The 17,896-nt window shown below is 38.1% G+C and overlaps 1 protein-coding gene across 1 annotated transcript in view; it reads left to right on the plus strand.

Annotated features, from left to right (window-relative positions):
• Window positions 1–17,896, plus strand: part of LOC127411760 (elongation of very long chain fatty acids protein 5-like) — a 32,640-nt gene continuing 14,744 nt past the window's right edge. Inside the window, exons 1-5 of the mRNA XM_051647496.1 lie at window positions 1–61; window positions 486–673; window positions 8,926–9,003; window positions 12,242–12,413; window positions 14,893–15,017. Of these exons, the coding sequence (XP_051503456.1) occupies window positions 4–61; window positions 486–673; window positions 8,926–9,003; window positions 12,242–12,413; window positions 14,893–15,017 (621 nt within the window). The 5' untranslated portion in view covers window positions 1–3. The remainder of the gene's footprint in view (window positions 62–485; window positions 674–8,925; window positions 9,004–12,241; window positions 12,414–14,892; window positions 15,018–17,896) is intronic.

A 17,896-nucleotide genomic window follows, 5' to 3' on the forward strand; every position in this document is an offset into this window, starting at 1 on the left:
GAGATGGAGACCTTTAATTACAGAGTTAACACTTATATTGACTCATGGATGGGACCCAGGGGTAAGACCAGCACTCCTTGACTTTTAACAAGCTTTTAATAGTCTTTCCTGCTGCCCTAGCTAAACTTTTTAGATGTAATTTTTTTCTGATCGGGCACTGCAGGTTTAGCTGAAGCAGCTGGAAGAGATTTTGACTTTATTATAGCAAAAACAATATTAATTCCCCATTTTGACAAAATCACTTACTGATATCATTGTAAAGATATATTCAATATTATATCTTCGTAAACCTTATAAGTTATTTTGTACAGTTATTCCTGTAATTCACAAAATTGCTACGTTGTATGGAATCCATAAAAAGTCTACAGTCAGGCTTATTAACTATATTATTTGGTGAAAGGATCAGTTATACTAATTATTATTATACTTTCATAATATTGGCTGTTGTGTGATGTGTGATGATGATTCTTCTCCATCGTTTGCAGATATACGGGTTCGAGGATGGCTACTATTGGACGACTACATTCCTACTCTTACCTTTACTATTATATATCTTCTGATTGTGTGGATCGGACCAAAATACATGAAGAACAGACAGCCATACTCGTGCAGAGCTCTGCTAGTGCCGTATAACCTCGGCCTGGTGCTTCTGTCTCTCTACATGTTCTATGAGGTAGGAATTCCTCAAGACATTGCTAAAGTTGCATGTAGGGGCTCTTGTGAATGGCTATAGTGCATATATTTAAACCTTAAGTAAATAAGTCTTTCACCAAAAATTATTACATGCCTTGGGTCTTAGTAACCAGGCACGTATATCTATCACAAATGGATCTACAGAATGGGCGGAAAAGAATTTCAAAGCATTTTCAAGACAATTAGCCTCTTGGGACGCTATGTCGCAAAAAAAGTTTATGCTTAAAATGTTCAAGTCCCTGGATACATAAGTCATTTAAGCTGTTACATAAAATAACAAAATAAGGCCTGAAAACATCCGCGTTGCAAATAAGCACCATCTAGAGGTAATGTGGTTGAAATATTAAAATTAATATAGAAGTCTTTCAAATAGCACATAAAAAACAAAAACAAAAACAAATCATATATCAAATTAAAGCTTAAAAACGTCTATTTATGCGACGATCACTGCTGCTGTAAGCCCCAAATAGCTAAAAACTTTATATCTGCTCTTACTTTAGGCAGTTTTCTACAAAGAGAGCTTGACTGTGAGCTTGCTTGTGAGAATAATCCAATGTTATATCTTAAATGTTTAGAACAAATATATGCGGTCCAGCATGAAAAGCATGCCAAAAAATCATTGGAAATATGTGTCATTTCAGCTTTCCAATGACATCTAGATTGAGCTTCTAGTCCACTTGGAGGCCAAGTTTTTTGATATTTGATGAAACAATGGGGGTGGTGCTTGAACTGAAAATTAGAATGAATGTTTATAGAGGAGCACATCTGTGAGGGCTAAAATGTGTTAGAGCGCCACCTACTTTTCAGATCGGCATATTGGTGGGAGATAGAGAATTACAACCGGAATTACATGCTTACAAATTTAAGACAAATTTTTTTTTTATTTATGTTTTTATTCTATTCTTCATAAGATTGTAAACATATACAATATCATGTATGAGTCTTTTTGTTTTGTTTAGGAGGTTCTCTGAAAAATGAGACCGTATGTGAATGGTGAGCTTTTAAATTTGAGTGTGAAAGACTGCAGGTGCCACGGCAGCCCAGAAATGCTCCAGAGTTGAAGAGGTTAGAAAATAATAGAATAGAATATATTCTGTTATATTTTGATGCTTTATTTTTCATATATCAAAACAATAATGCAACAAATGATAGAACGGGATTCATTAATTCCATGCAGAAATTTTATGAGACACAACTGACTGTCAAACGCATATTGAACATAATACATTAGCTACACAAACTACACATATGTATTTTCTCAGGCAATTATAGTCTAGATAGAAGTGCAACTTGCAGAAATGGCAAAAAGCCATAATTTTCATGTGTTATACTTACTATAATTTACTTCGACATTGCAAATAGCAATGTCAAATGTATATGACTGGCGTCCTGTTGCCCTAACTCCCATCATCAGCAAGTGCTTTGAAAAGCTTATCAGAGACCACATCTGCTCTGTGCTGCCTGCCTCACTGGACCCACTACAGTTTGCTTAAAGAAGCAACCACTCCACTGATGATGCCATTGCAGTTACAATACACACTGCTCATTCCCACTTGGAAAAATGGAACACATATGTGAGAATGCTGTTTGTAGACTACAGCTCAGCATTCAACACCATAGTGCCTTCCAAGCTTGACATGAAACTCCGGGCTCTAGGCTTAAACAGTTCGCTGTGCAGCTGGATCCTGGACTTCCTGTCAAGCAGACGCCAGGTGGTTAGAATTGGCAGCAACATCGTCACTGACCCTCAACACTGGAGCCCTGCAGGGCTGTGTTCTCAGCCCACTCCTGTAGCCCCTGTACACACATGACTGTGTGGCAACACATAGCTCCAATGCCATCATTAAGTTTGCTGATGATACGACGGTGGTGATCACTGACAATGATGAAACAGCCTACAGAGAGGAGGTGCTCACTCTGACACACTGGTGTCAGGAGCACAACCTCTCCCTCAACGTCAGTAAGACAAAGGAGCTTGTGGTGGAATTCAGGAGAAGAGAAAGAGAACACAGCCCCATCACCATCAATGGAGCACCGGTGGAGAGAGTCAGCAGCTTCAAGTTCCTCAGTGTCCACATCACTGAGGAACTCACATGGTCCGTCCACACTGAGGCTGTTGTGAAGAAGGCTCACCAGCACCTCTTCTTCCTGAGATGGCTGAGGAAGTTTGGAATGAACCGCCACATCCTCACACGGTTCTACACCAGCACTGTAGAGAGCATCCTGACTGGCTGCATCACTGTTTGGTATGGCAACAGCACCACCCTCAACTGCAAAGCCCTGCAAAGGGTGGTGTGAACTGCTAGACACATCATCGGAGGTGAGCTTCCCTCCCTCGAGGACATATATACCAGGCGGTGTGTGAAAAAAACTCGGAGGATCATCAGAGACTCCAGCCACCCAAGCCATGGGCTGCTCTCACTGCTACCATCAGGCAGGCGGGACCCGCACCAGCCGACTTCACAACAGCTTCTTCCCCCAAGCAATCAGACTTTTGAACTCTTGATCTCTCACGATCAATATACATCAGCACTGCACTTTATTAATCTCACACTGGACTGTCATAATTATATTTCTCTTAACAACACACTGGCAACTGACTATCAACCGACAGCCTGAATGTCAATACAACATTATACAAACTTACTGCACATTTATATATATAATTTATATTGTATACTGTGTATTCTATATTGTGTGTATTGTATACTGTACATTGTATATTATTATTTGTATATTGTGTTGTAATTATATGTATATTAGTTTTGTAAATTGTGTTGTATAAATCTGATGTTTATTGTTAATTGGTATATGTATATACCATATTAGTAAGTATATATCATCACTGTCATGACTGCTATGTTGCTTGGAACTGCACCCAAGATTTCCACCCACTATTGCACTTGTGTATATGGTTGAGTGACAATAAAGTGAATTGATTAAGATTTTTTGATTTTGATCAAGTCAATCACTGAAACAACAGTGTCACCTTGAGGAACAAATAGCATGTATAATATGTATGTGTATGTGAATATGGTATACTGACAGTTTACCATCGTTGCACAGAAAATCATTTGTGTGAATATACAGGTGCATCTCAATCAATTAGAATGTCGTGGAAAAGTTCATTTATTTCAGTAATTCAAGTCAAATTGTGAAACTCGTGTATTAAATAAATTCAATGCACACAGACTGAAGTAGTTTAAGTCTTTGGTTCTTTTAATTGTGATGATTTTGGCTCCCTGGACAGGTAGACAGTCCATCACAGGGCTAACACACACAGACATACACATTCACATCCTCAATCTACCTACGGGCAATTTAGAATTTCCAATTCACTTAACCTGCATGTTTTTGACTGTGGGGGAAACCGGAGCACCCAGAGGAAACCCATGCAAACACGGGAAGAACATGCAAACTCCACACAGAAAGGCCCTGGGTGAGCCGGGACTCAAACCGGGGACCTTCTTGCTGTGAGGCGAAAGTGCTACCCACTGATTAATCATGTCCCCGTACCGTAATAAGGAAGATTCCTGTGCAATTCAAGCTTGAAGTACCACATGTTTTCTCCAGGGGGCAGTAAGTGAAACTTCAGCTGTATTGGCAACACGCAGCTTATACACAGGACAAACCAACCTTTCAGCAGACAGCACAACACGTTCTTTCGTGTTGTGAGGACGCGTTCTTTCTTGATGGAGTGCAAATCCGAACTTAAGGATCTAAAGACATGTTTTAAACAGAAGTATTAAACTATGTTTAACTAGACAGTGACCTAAAAATGGTATGTTTATGACTCGACACAACCAGGGGTGTAAAGTAATAGAGTAAAAATACTTAAGTTGTATACATAATTATTAATTTTTGGGATTTGTACTTCACACGAGTGCAATTTAAAAGGAATACTTGTACTTTTACATAATTACATTTCCAAATATTTCTTTTTTGTTTTTACTTTTTACTCTTTACAATTTCATTTATACTTGAAAAGTACTCATTACATTTTCACAGATCATTTTCTTTCGTCTTTCTGGCCTTTTCACTGCATTCGACAAATGACAGATTGACAAACAACAGAGTGTCGTACGGTGGCTGTATGGAGTTCCAGCCATCTGCAGAGGCGGAATTTCTGATATATATATATATATATATACACTCCGATCAGCCACAACATTAAAACCACCTGCCTAATATTGCATAGGTCCCCCTTGTGCTGCCAAAACAGCGCCAACCTGCATCTCACAATAGCATTCTGAGATGCTAATCTTCTTACCACAACTGTATAGAGCGGTTATCTGAGTTACCATAGACTTTGTCAGTTCGAACCAGTCTGGTCATTCTCTGTTGACCTCTCTCATCAACAAAGCATTTCCATCCACAGAACTGCCGCTCACTGGATGTTTTTTTCTTTTTTTTTTTGGCACCATTCGGAGTAAATTCTAAAGACTGTTGTGTGTGAAAATCCCAGGAGATCAGCAGTTGCAGAAAAACTTCTGACCCACTGGAATTGTGATATAGTCAATTAAAAGTTAAACAATCTGTCTGTAAACAATTGTTGGAAAATGTGTCATGCACAAAGTAGATGTCCTAAACAACTTGCGAAAATTATAGTTAGCTAATATTAAATCTGTGGAGTGGTTAAAAAATGAGTTTTAATGACTTCAACGAAAGTGTATGTAATCTTCTGACTTCAACTGTACATATTTAAATCATATCTATAAATTTCTACTCCCTATTCGCTGATGCTGTTGTTGTTGTTATTAGGCAACTATTAATTATAGTGATAATTATAAAACCAGCAATGATAATAATAATGATAATTAAAATAATTGAATCTGAGTAAATATTAATTATGAAATTTTATTTAATTCATCCATCTGCTCAACAGCAAGGTTTGGTAGCAAACCTCAGAAAACAATTCACAAAACCAACAACATTACTAACTTTCTTCAAAGCTTATTTTGATTTTTCATTTTATCTTTCTCCATGTCTCAAGGAGTTGAGTGCTATTACATCGCAAATCGTGAGTGCCTTCTCCCATGCAACAAACATTGCGTGACTGTGGCAACATTTCTGCAAAATAAAATGATGTGGTTCATTACACATCTCAGGGCAGTTCCAAAGTGAAATGTCTAATGTGTGGCACTAAAAGCAAGTGAAACGTTCTCCCGAACAGATGAGGTTTTTAAGGTTAATGTTCCATTGAGATTTAAATCAACAAAACTGACCTCCCTACCCTAAACCTTAAACCTAAAACTAACCGATAGTGTCATAAAAAGCAAATGTGAGATGAAAAACACAATTTCTGAAACAAGCAGGTAATTTTGTGGTGCTTTTATGACACTTTTCGGCTCACATGTTGACTCCTTGGTACTTGTACCCCAGTCCTTTGTATCGCATATTGCAACACTATCAGTTGAGCTACTGGAAATGTTTTTGAACATGCTTGTAAATGTTGATGATTATGCAATGCAATCGTAAGATGTACCTTACAAGTCATGCGCTATAGTAAAAGTGTTTATATGTCATAAAATCGCATTGTGTGAGGAACAGAGCGGAAAGTAAGTGTTTATGAACTGATAATCTGCTGTTTTACTCATGATTTATATGAAAGTGAATAGAAGTTATTGTTGTTTTAGAGCCTTTAGTGTTTATTCTACCAGGAAATTGCCATGTTACGTACAACAGGCCACGTAAAAATCATTTAGCAAAAATGTAGTTGTAACATGATTCTATGACCATGTTTATACATGTCGAACTGCCTCAACTCTAACCGAACACTTAAATGACTGCAGCAGTCCTGTGGCCAATCACGTGTTTTGCTACTGTACTGCGTGCACAGTGATTCTACATAGCCATAGTTGTCAAGTCTTAATATTAGAGATTTTGAGCTTGTTTTTTTCATAAAGTTGCTTATAAATATGGGCACTCGTGGGTTGCATTTTTTTACTTATTTCCAGAATAGATACTTTTTGAGGGCTTGCTGGTGCATGTCCACCATAGCACAACAATACGGTCAAGAATTAAATGAAATGAAATTAAAATGATCTGTACAGTATATTTATTTAGCCTTCGGTGTTAATGTTCGTTTTCAAATGGCTTATTACATCTGTGACAAAGGTGATACAGGACTTTATTATCCATGGTACATCAAGGTTTAACAACAACAACAACAAAAAATGTGGCCTGCATAAGGTGATTTTAAGTCCTATCAGGCCCTCAAATTAAAATGATTTTTACACCCCTGCTCTATGTAATCTGTCATTATTTAGCACCCTAGATTGTTTCTCTTTTCATCCTGCGTTCCTGTCTTTCCCAGCCCCTACCCCAATGATTCACAATAAGTGTGATCTATTCATTGACCTTAGACTGACAGTTCTATATGTGAAATATTTAAATTATTAAAGAGAAATTATTTTGATATAGGGAGATCGGGGCTAATTGTCACACAGGGAAGTTGTCACGAAGGTTTTATTTGAATTACTATGTCTAATTACACAAATGTGTTTTCTCTAGCAAAGGTTTTGTATGCTGGTTTCAAACACCTAGTTCAAAACCCTCTTAAATTGCAATATATTTTTGTGAATTCCATTAAGGATATTTACATGAAACCTACGCCACTGGTTTAATGGTAGTTTCCATTGAGACCGCATACCCCTTATACTGTGGACAAAAGTTTAACATACCTATGTTCAATGGACTTTTTTTTACTGGGCAATAATGTTGAAAATGTTGAATTGCTTTTTTGTAGCCAAGACTTCAATGTGTATGTGGTTATAAAGATATATGACTTTCAAAAATAAACCTACCACCTACTCTGAGAAATATTTACTGGAGTAAATAGTGTGACAACTAGCATAGGTCTTCAGTAAATGAACTGATACTTGTTGCAATGAAGCTTGGTATTAATCCACAAGAACTATGAATGGGCGCTTGCTTTGGTGTTGCTACCCCTCATAGTCCTCATGCCACTCCCTTGCCACCCCACAAATAATTTTCTAAATTAGCAAAACAAAACAACTGAATAGTCACATTCATCACAACAAGAGCTTTCATTTGGTATATGACTTGTCAAGTTTAGTGCTATTTTAAAAACTTTAATATTCGTATTCATATTTCTACATCATTACCACAGGGTGGCACTCATTTACGGTGCAAAGGTTTTCAGGTTTTGTTATTTTATGTAACATAAATGCAAAAGTGATGGAGTTCTGTGAAATGTCCAATGCTTTCAAATGATACCACATATGACTATTTATGTATCCAGGGAATTTTACATTTTAAGCGTAAACTAATTGATTCTTTGCTAAGCCCTGCCATTTCTCAAGCGTTTGCTTTTTTCCAATGAGAGTCTATGGGAGTAATGTGTGTTTGATTAGTTTTAAGCAGAATTTTATTGAAATGATCCAAAAAATTTAAAAAACATTGTTGCTGGGTCACTTGAAATAGTGACACGAGGTGCGTAGAGAGGATACATGCAGTGATTTCTTTTTTTTTTTTTTTTTTAAATCTTTAAATAAATCTCGAGAAGAGCATGCTATCGATTAAACTGTGTCAGACCTCATTCTCAAATGAACATGCATAACATTAGCGAGGACACCTACATTTGCTCCAAGGTAAATTAAAGCTAATAACGTAACATTAAGTCATTTACGTATTGATTCAGGTCTTATTAAAATGATAGTAAATAAATAGTAAAAGCTAAGTTGTGTAGCTGGCAAACAGATGAGGATTTGTTGATATTGCAATGACTGTAACCATCCAACAAATCAAGAATGTTTTGCACCGTATACCATATTTTCCCAGCAAATGTGTGTCAATTCATAACTTGGTACTAACATTATAGCTGTGTAATTTCCAGCTAATGCAAATTAAAACCTTAAAATGAACTAATACATTTTTTTATCTAAATGTTTTTTCTTTTTCTATTTTCAACAGAAATACAAATTTCAGTTTTCTAACAATAAATGTATAATTTGTAGTGGTAAAGTGTTTGAATGGACCATTAACTATATTCATATACTGTAGTTTTTACATAACGCAATAAGTCCAAATACATGTCCAAAAAAACATGGCAATACCATGGTACTTTTTGTTAATTTAAAATGATCCTCTTTGATTCACAGGCAGTAGAGTTTAACCATTTCCAGGGAAAGATGGTTACATCTTTGTTGGCGAGAGAGCAGTGTTGAAAAGAATAATCATGTAGTCTGTTTTACTCTTCTGCATCTACAGCTGGTGATGTCAGTGTATCAAGGTGGATACAACTTCTTCTGCCAAAACACCCACAGTGGAGGAGAAGCTGACAACAGGGTAAAACATCTGTTTATAAAATTATTTTATCAAAGTCCTACAGAGCAAAATTCTCTTTCCTGTGTTGATGTATTTCCAATTGAAACTGGAAGTTCCGGCGGGACATCGAAGGGCTTGTCATTTTTTAGGTCATTTTTCAAACAGTAGATTGATACCCTCATTCTGCAAAATGTCCTGCAAGTTTTACATGCAATATTCATAACAGTGTTGGGGTAGCGACGCTACTGACTTAACAAAATTTTTTAGTAGCATGACAGTAGTTTAGCTATTTTCAGAATAGTGTAGCTTTTCCAGTAATGAGCTATATTTTTCCTCGCTCTGTCGGCAGGCGGTACGGCTGCTGATTCTCGGCGGGCTGGCGGAGAAATCAGCGACGTTGACTTGATTGAAGAGGGAAGAGAAATCTTTTCTCTTCATTTCTGCAGGCAAACGGATGAAGATGCGGATTGCTCGGCAGTCTCCTTCGGATCCGTTAGAGTGTTCGGTGGAACACAGAGTAATCTCAACTCGTCCAGCGAGATGGAGATTGTATGGCCACAGTTTCAAGTCGGACGTTACTTCCTTGTGCCACGAGGCTGCACCTGAGAGCAGCGATGAGCTGCGTCTACACACCGCGAGCAAAGTTGCTGGAAGCAAATCCCGGAAGTATTTCAAAGGTATTTCTACTCCTGATGATGTCATGGTTGAGGTGCGTTCTGTTGTGTGCCTCATCCAATAGGAGTTGAGAGTTCGATCCTTTAGTGAGCAAGGCTTCATGGGATTTGTAGTCTGTTTTGGACTCACTTTGTTTGATTTTGCCGTGATTTTTACCAGTAAAATTTATGACTTGGTATGTGGGGGCCTGAGTTAGGTTTTACGACTGTGTTAGGCCTGCCTTTGTCTTCTATCTGACTACATGTAGGTTGGAAGAAGAAGAACCAGACAATGATCAGAGAGTCCCAAAGCTGCTCTAGGGACAGAGCGATATGCATCCTTTATTGTTGTGCAGCAATGATCCAGTATGTTCCTGTCTCTGGTTGGGCATGTAATGTGCTGTTTGTATTTGGGCAGTTCACGTGTGAGGTTTGCTTTGTTAAAATCCTCAAGAATAATTATAACTGAGTCCGGGTATTGTTGTTCTGTGTCTGTGATTTGATCAGCCAGCTGTTGCAGCGCGGGATGCGTGTGGTGGGATATAAACACTCACCAGAATAAACGAGGAAAACTCCCGCGGCGAGTAGAAAGGTTTACAGTTAAGAAAGAGCGCTTCCAAATTAGGACAGCACATCTTCTGCATAATTCTATACAACTGCAGGTAAAAGTAGGCCCACAGCTGATTAGCAAAACTATTTCAACACAATAACATTAGCTAGCAGGTTAACAGACGCCTACAGCAGTGCACTGGGTGTACACCATAGCTACAACACAAAACTCCGCATTTGAACTCTTGGTAGCAGATTAATCCAGAAATAATCAAGCATACTAACAGGTTGTGATCCTGAAGCACCAGATTGTACCAAAAAAGTGGGAACTGCACCATCTTTCAGGAGTAACCATCTTGAAATTCCAGCATTGGTTGTGGTTGTACTGCTGAGGAATAATGGTAAAAATACATTTTGACCACTGATTCTTCAATTTGTCTGCCTTTGGAAGTCCAAACAAAGAGGTTTTGCTTTCGGAATGAAGAAAACAGCGTCTTCTCGACATGGCGACAACACTAACCCAACTCATCCTTGCCTCGGCTATAACTACCTTTGTTTGAGGGCGGGCCAAAGTAGCCCTTAGGCAGGCATTATGCTAATGTGTTACATAGTGACATAGATACTTTACGGAAAAAATGGCTGGACTATAAACCAGCTGTTTCGTGTAGTTCTTGAGCAGTGTTGTCTGTGGGAGAGAATAACTCCTTTTTGTACGGACATTGTGCTTTGTAACTTTGCAGACCTTTTACATGCACAAAGAGCTATGTTACACACTAAAGGAAAGGTAAAATCCCAAAAAGCATAATAGGACCTTTTTAAAATGGGTTGATTTGTTCACGGCACCAATACTCTCTAGAAGGAGGATGTCCCTCCCCCTAATACCACTAGATAACAACCGACTGGCTACTCATTATCCAGATTATTACAAGACTATTTGCCAAATAAATAAGTAAATGGACATGAAATATTGATTTGTGTTGGAATTGTTATTATGTGAGAAGAAAGAAATAGCTGAACAGCTGATTTGCACCTCCGGATTGCGTTTGAGTTCTGTTGGTGTTTATTTTGTGAAAATGACTGTCCGGCTGCTTATTATCCAGCTTTTTACAAGACTTGCCAAATAAATAAATGGAAATTAAACATTGCAATACCTGGATGACAAGTCTGATACTTGTGTCTCAAGGTTAAAGTATACTTTTGTTGTCCGTACAGAATGCGTGGCACAAAATTCGTCATCAGCACAGTCTGCGACGACTGTTCGCGTGTGGCCGAGAATTTCTTGATACGCGAACAGTCCTCGTCTGTGTGGTTGTCAGTGCATTCTTCTGTCGTTGACTGTAAAAGAGTATCACAAAGCAGTCGTAGTGCGCATGCACTGAACACGTTAATTTTTATTCACAGTCAAAATAGTATACTTTGAAAGGCAATGCGATCCAATCCGAAATGCAGAAAAACTAAGTATACCCGGGCCTTAAATCCCTGGATGTGCAGTTGTTACTCAGAAATATCAGACTGTTAGATGGCGCCATTGACCTATCTGATTTGAGTATTCCAGAGACCTGTGTAATAAGTATACATATATGCCTATGAGTGCAAGTTTTATTCAATTTTAAAGAATTTTAAATTTGTTTATCTGCTGAAAGTTTCTTTTGCCAACTTTTAGGAGTAAAGTACATTAGCATATAGATGACCTCAAAAACTTAACAGACATGGACTAAAAACAACAAAACTCTAGTCTCTAGTCTTTATGGTCTGAGTAGCTAACATTGTTATAGATTTGGGTCTTTGTATACAGGCTAGTTTATGTCAACCTGTTCCTGGAAACTTCTTGGCTGCTACATTCATAAGCTGCTGGCTCATCAGGTTTGACTATTTTGCTAACAGCAGGCCACCAGCAGGTTACTGTTGTAACTTTGTGAAAAGTATTTCCATCAGTTTGTCTGGCAGCAGATGTTTCTTATAAAAAGCTTGGGGCATCAAGGTAATGACTTTGGTACCATCTGACATTGAATTGTGTATTTTTCCTGGTGAAATTAGTCTTTGTCATCCCCTCACAGGTGATGAATGTCCTCTGGTGGTATTACTTCTCCAAACCCATTGAGTTGATGGACACTTTCTTCTTCATCCTGAGGAAAAACAACCACCAGATCACGTTCCTGCACGTGTACCATCATTCCACCATGCTGAACATCTGGTGGTTTGTCATGAACTGGGTGCCATGTGGCCACTGTACGTTCCTTGCACGAAACTCCCCTTATTTTACTGCAAAAAGAAGCTTATGCTGCACTTAATATGCTGAATTATTCAGATACAGAATGCAAAGAGAGCAGAAAAGCATGTCCAGATGGTCTTTAAATAACTTTTTGCATCATGTAGCATGGAAATGTTTAAATGAATTGTGTTCTATTGAACTCTTACCTAACCAGATCCATTTACTTCTTAGAATAGATTGTGGTTATTGATCATTGATTGGGGAAGATTGTGTATGGTGCTTGGCTATTAATAAAACAACTTATGTGTTGGATCTATTAAAATCATGGTCAGAATAAAATTTGGATAAACTTGTATAATAGGGATGTTGGTATATCACAACCCAGAAATGAAATTCTTTCAATATTTACTCACCTTCATGTCATTCCCTACCCGTGTGTTTTTCTTTCTTCTGTAAATATCTTGGCTGCTCCTTTTTACATAATTTTAGTAAATGGAGACTGGGGCTGTCAGGCTCCAAAATGACCAAAAACACAACATAAAAGTAGTCCATATAACTTGTGTGATACACAGATGAGCCATAACATTATGACCACTCACAGGTGAAGCGAATCCTAACAAAGCTACATGTCAAGGTCTGGATAGATTAGGAGCCTGGGTAGCAGCAGTGGTGAGTACCTACCGACAGTGACCGAGGAGGGACTAACCACAAACCGGTGACAGGGCGTTTGGCACCCAAGGCTCAACAATGCATGATGGCAACGAAGGCTATCCCGTCTGGTCCGAACCGACAGAAGGTCTACTGTGGCACAAGTCACAGAAAATTTTAGTAATGATTACAGGGGCAATATGTCACAACACAGTGCATTGCACCCTGCTGCATAAGGGGCTGTGTAGTAGCAGACCGGTAAGAGTGCCCATGATGACCCCTGTCCACCATGGAAAGCCCCTACAATTGGCGAGCATCTGAACTGGACCTTGGAGCAGTGGAAGAAGGTCGCCCGATGAGTCCCGTTTTCTTTTACATCACGTGGACGGCTATGTACGTATGCACCATTTGGCCTCTGTCAGCAGGATAATATACCCTGCCACACTGCATACATTGGGCCTCATTCATGAAAATTTCGTAAATATACGAAACAATTGGGAGTAATTTCCGCATAAAATGTAGCTTCCCGAAAACTTTCCACCGGATTCACGAATGCTTCGTACTCCCTAAATTTGCTAGTACAACTTTTGTATGTTAGTGGATTCCAGACGTTCGTAAATAGAGTGCGCCTGCACAATTATCATAATCCACGGCCATGAAACGCCATATTAGAAATACTTAAGACTCGCTAGTAAATGACAATAAGAAGCTTTTAACATATATGGGAAAAGTAATAAAAAGTTTATTTTATTTTATTTTTTTGATTGGAGTGCATTGTTTACACACCTGCAGACGATGTGTTTATTTATGGTTTTACCACTGACCTTACGTAAACTGAACGCGATTTACCGATGCCTATACTAAATTATGAAATCTAAATAATAGAGCTTATATCAAATAATTAAAAATAAAATACCTAGCCAGTCACGTTAGAGGGCATTATTTTTTTTTCTATCTCGAGACAATCAAAAGCAAAACCATGTTAAGAACTTATGCTGGAATCTGCAGAGTTGTGAAAAAACGATACTTTGAGAAAATAAATGCAAGCAGCAAAGAAACGTTTCTAAATCAAACTTTTTTCTTTTCTTCTTATTTGTTATTTTTAAAGGTTAATTTCACTCATTGAATTATTAATTATTTTTTCATTGCACGATTTACACATGGTCAGTAGCAGGTGTAAATATTGTTCATACCAACTAAGGTTTTAAAATACGAAAACTTTCATGAATCCGAAAATTTACATTAGACCGGCTTTACGAACAATTTACACAAAAATTCGTTCTACACGTGTTTCATGAATGAGGCCCATTGTGTGGGAATGGTTTGAGGAACATGATGAAGAGTTCAAGGTATTGTCCTGGCCTCCAAATTCCCCAGATCTCAATCTGATTGAGCGTCTGTGGAATGTGCTGCTAATGTCTTGGTGACAGATACCACAGGACAGATTCAGGGGTCTTGTTGAGTCCATGCCTCGACGAGTAGACGGTGTTTTGGCGGCACGCGGAGGACCAACAGCATATTAGGCTGGTGATCATAATGTTTTGGCTCATCACTGTATGCTGTATTCCAAGTTATATGAAGCTTTATGTTAGAAACCGACTGTAATTTAAATTGTTATTTACTGATAATTTTACCCTCCATTGATGCTCTGAAATTGACAACAACATTTCTGTCAACACCATTTGACGGCATTGGTTCTTGTATGTCTTGTGACCTAACATCATTGATGTCAGTGTCACTATATTTGATTGGAGAACTGCAGCGGAGGGAAAGATTTTGATGTGATGACGTGATGGTGAATATCGCTTATGCAGTTACTAATACTGAAATTTCTACTTTTCTCATCAGCATATTTTGGCGCCACGTTTAACAGCTTCATCCATGTGTTGATGTATTCATATAGCGGCCTCTCTGCTGTTCCAGCCTTTAGACCGTATCTGTGGTGGAAAAAATACATCACTCAGGGGCAGCTGGTAAGTGTCATGGATTGAGAATGCAGAGTTATAAAAAACAGAGGATTTATTAATATAACAAAAACTGCAAAAACAAACCAAAACTCCCACAAGGGGGAAAACAAACATAAACAACACCGTAGGGGAAAACAAATAAACCAGGGCTGGGGCAGAAGGCAGCAGGGAACAGGACCAACCGGACCGGGTTGGGAATAACAGGATCAGACGAGACAGGAAACCAACAGGCAAGACCAACTGGAATTAACAAGCACACAAGACGAACTGGCACTGGACAGCACACATGAGGAGACTAAAATAGGGAAGGAAATCAAACAGGTTAATGCAGGGCAGTAAGGCAATATACGCCCATGCCAACCGACAAACAAGACGAGAGAATGCGTAGCAAAGTCAAAGCGATGCCACACATTCTCACACTAAATGAAGCCTGAGCTTACATCGCGAGGCAAACACCACATGATGCACAAAACAGGTGACAAAAACAAGACAGGACAACTGTGCGAGAGTTCGGCCACACACACATCCGACACCTCAGACCGAAGTGACCGAATCTCAGCACAACATGAAGACAGCTTGCAACTCGGGCACGGCGCGCAAAGCGAGCACAACGCGCGTCCGCAGTCGCAAGAGACATAGATTATTGACGTGAATGCATGCCATGACAAGCACAATGCACTCACGCCAGTACAGGACAAGACATGGAACATGAGCGTCCAGATCCCGACATCAAAACCGAAACCGAACCAGACAGAAGGGTGAGGATCCAGACACCATGCTCCAGACATGAAACAAGACCGACCAAAATCACAAGACAAACATGGGACGATAATGCCATGGTCCTCTCAGACAAGAACCCAGACTGACAGAGTGGCAGGACCATGACAGTAAGTATACACTTTTTAGTGATTCTCATGAAAACTGTCAAGAAAATGTCTTGGTTTTAGTTTACTCAGAAATCAAAAGATAAACATAAGAAATTATATTTAGTCTATTTTAGGGCTATCAAGATTTTTTACAGTGTGACATTATTTTCATGAACATTTTACCCCCCACTTCTCATTACTGGTACGTGAAAAAATTATATATTATTTAAATTGTAAAGTATTTATGCATCATAGTAGTACTCCCTTGTTTTTGCCTTTCATTTTCGCTCATTTTATTAAAAAATAAAAATAAAAATTACAACTGCATCTGTTTTACTGTAATACAGAAAAATGTCAGCGAATCATCATAGAAAACAATGGGAATAGTAGTACGTGTTACATTAATCATTATTTTTATTTTTTTTTATTTTATTTTTTATTGATTGATTTGGGTTAAAAATGACCAGGACATTTTCTTGACAGCTTTCACGAGAAGCACCCTTTTACTTTAAACTTAAATACAGAAATTTGAAGCTTTCTTTTATAGCTCTGTTCTTTCACAATAATAAAATACCTATGAAAAAATACCTATGATGATCTTAGGGGGGGCGGGGGGAAATCTAATGGTTCTTCTTTTAAAGGAAAGATTATAATAGCTTGAAACCTTTCTTGTCTGTTTCATTACATTTGATTTAATTTTGAAGTGTTGATATGTGAAATTTACCAGTGTCCCCACTGTAGTAAATGTATCTTTTATTATGTTGAAAAATTTTACATCCATTTTGTCATGGGTCATACAGACCCTCCAATGGTATTCGGTCATTTTTGACCAAAATCATTTATTTTTTATTTTTGTGATTACAATTTTTTTTTGTGATTAACATTTTTATTGATTTAAAAAAAAAAAAAAAAAAAACAAACAAAAAAAACATATATACAATGACTCAACATTAACTCCCACTACTTCCCCTCCCCAATCAAGAACCCGACCCCAAACGAACATCCCAGTGGTCTTACATAAGTACACAGATATACAGAGAATAAAATAATAATAATAATAAAAAAAAAAAATATATATATATATATATATATATATATATATATATATATATATATATATATATATATGAATGTCGTGGAAAAGTCGTAGAATGTCGTGGAAAAGTTCATTTATTTCAGTAATTCAACTCAAATTGTATAACTAAATTGGTGGGTTTTTGTTGAATGTGAGCCAAAATCATCTCAATTAAAAGAACCAAAGACTTAAACTACTTCAGTCTGTGTGCATTGAACTTATTTAATACACGAGTTTCACAGTTTGAGTTGAATTACTGAAATAAATGAACTTTTCCACAACATTCTAATTTATTGAGATGCACCTGTGTATATGTATATACATAACACACACACACACACATATATATAAATACATACATACATATAATAAACATACAACTCTAAACTATACCTCTCTCTCCACAGACCCACTCCGAGAGCCCCCCCAAAACATCAAATATCTACCCCATTTCCCAATAAAAGAATCCCATATCCCCAGCCTTCTACACGTTACCTCTTCGAAGGCTGCCACCCTTCCCATCTCCTCACACCACTCCCGAATTGAGGGTGCTCCCACCGACTTCCAACCCCTTAAAACAATCTGCCTGCCTATCATCACACTGGTGAGGACCCAATTGTTTATGTATTTGTCACCTATGTCAATGACTGCCCCATCACCCAAAACGCAGAGTCTGGGGCAAAACGAAATCCGAATGCCCAACACATCACACACAACACTCTGTAACTTCAACCAAAATTCCTGAATCGCACCACCAAAAAACATGGGCCATGACTCCATCCTCTGATTGGCATCGCCAGCAGGTGGGTGTGTCTTTAAGACCAAGCCTATACAATTTAGAGGGGGTCCAATAGAACCGATGTAAAATCTTGAATTGTATAAGGCGCACCCTTGCATCTCTCGATGCAGTTTTTATGTTTTTTAAAATCCTAGCCCATTCTCCC

Source organism: Myxocyprinus asiaticus, chromosome 21 (genome assembly GCF_019703515.2).
Source record: "Myxocyprinus asiaticus isolate MX2 ecotype Aquarium Trade chromosome 21, UBuf_Myxa_2, whole genome shotgun sequence".
NCBI lineage: Eukaryota > Metazoa > Chordata > Actinopteri > Cypriniformes > Catostomidae > Myxocyprinus > Myxocyprinus asiaticus.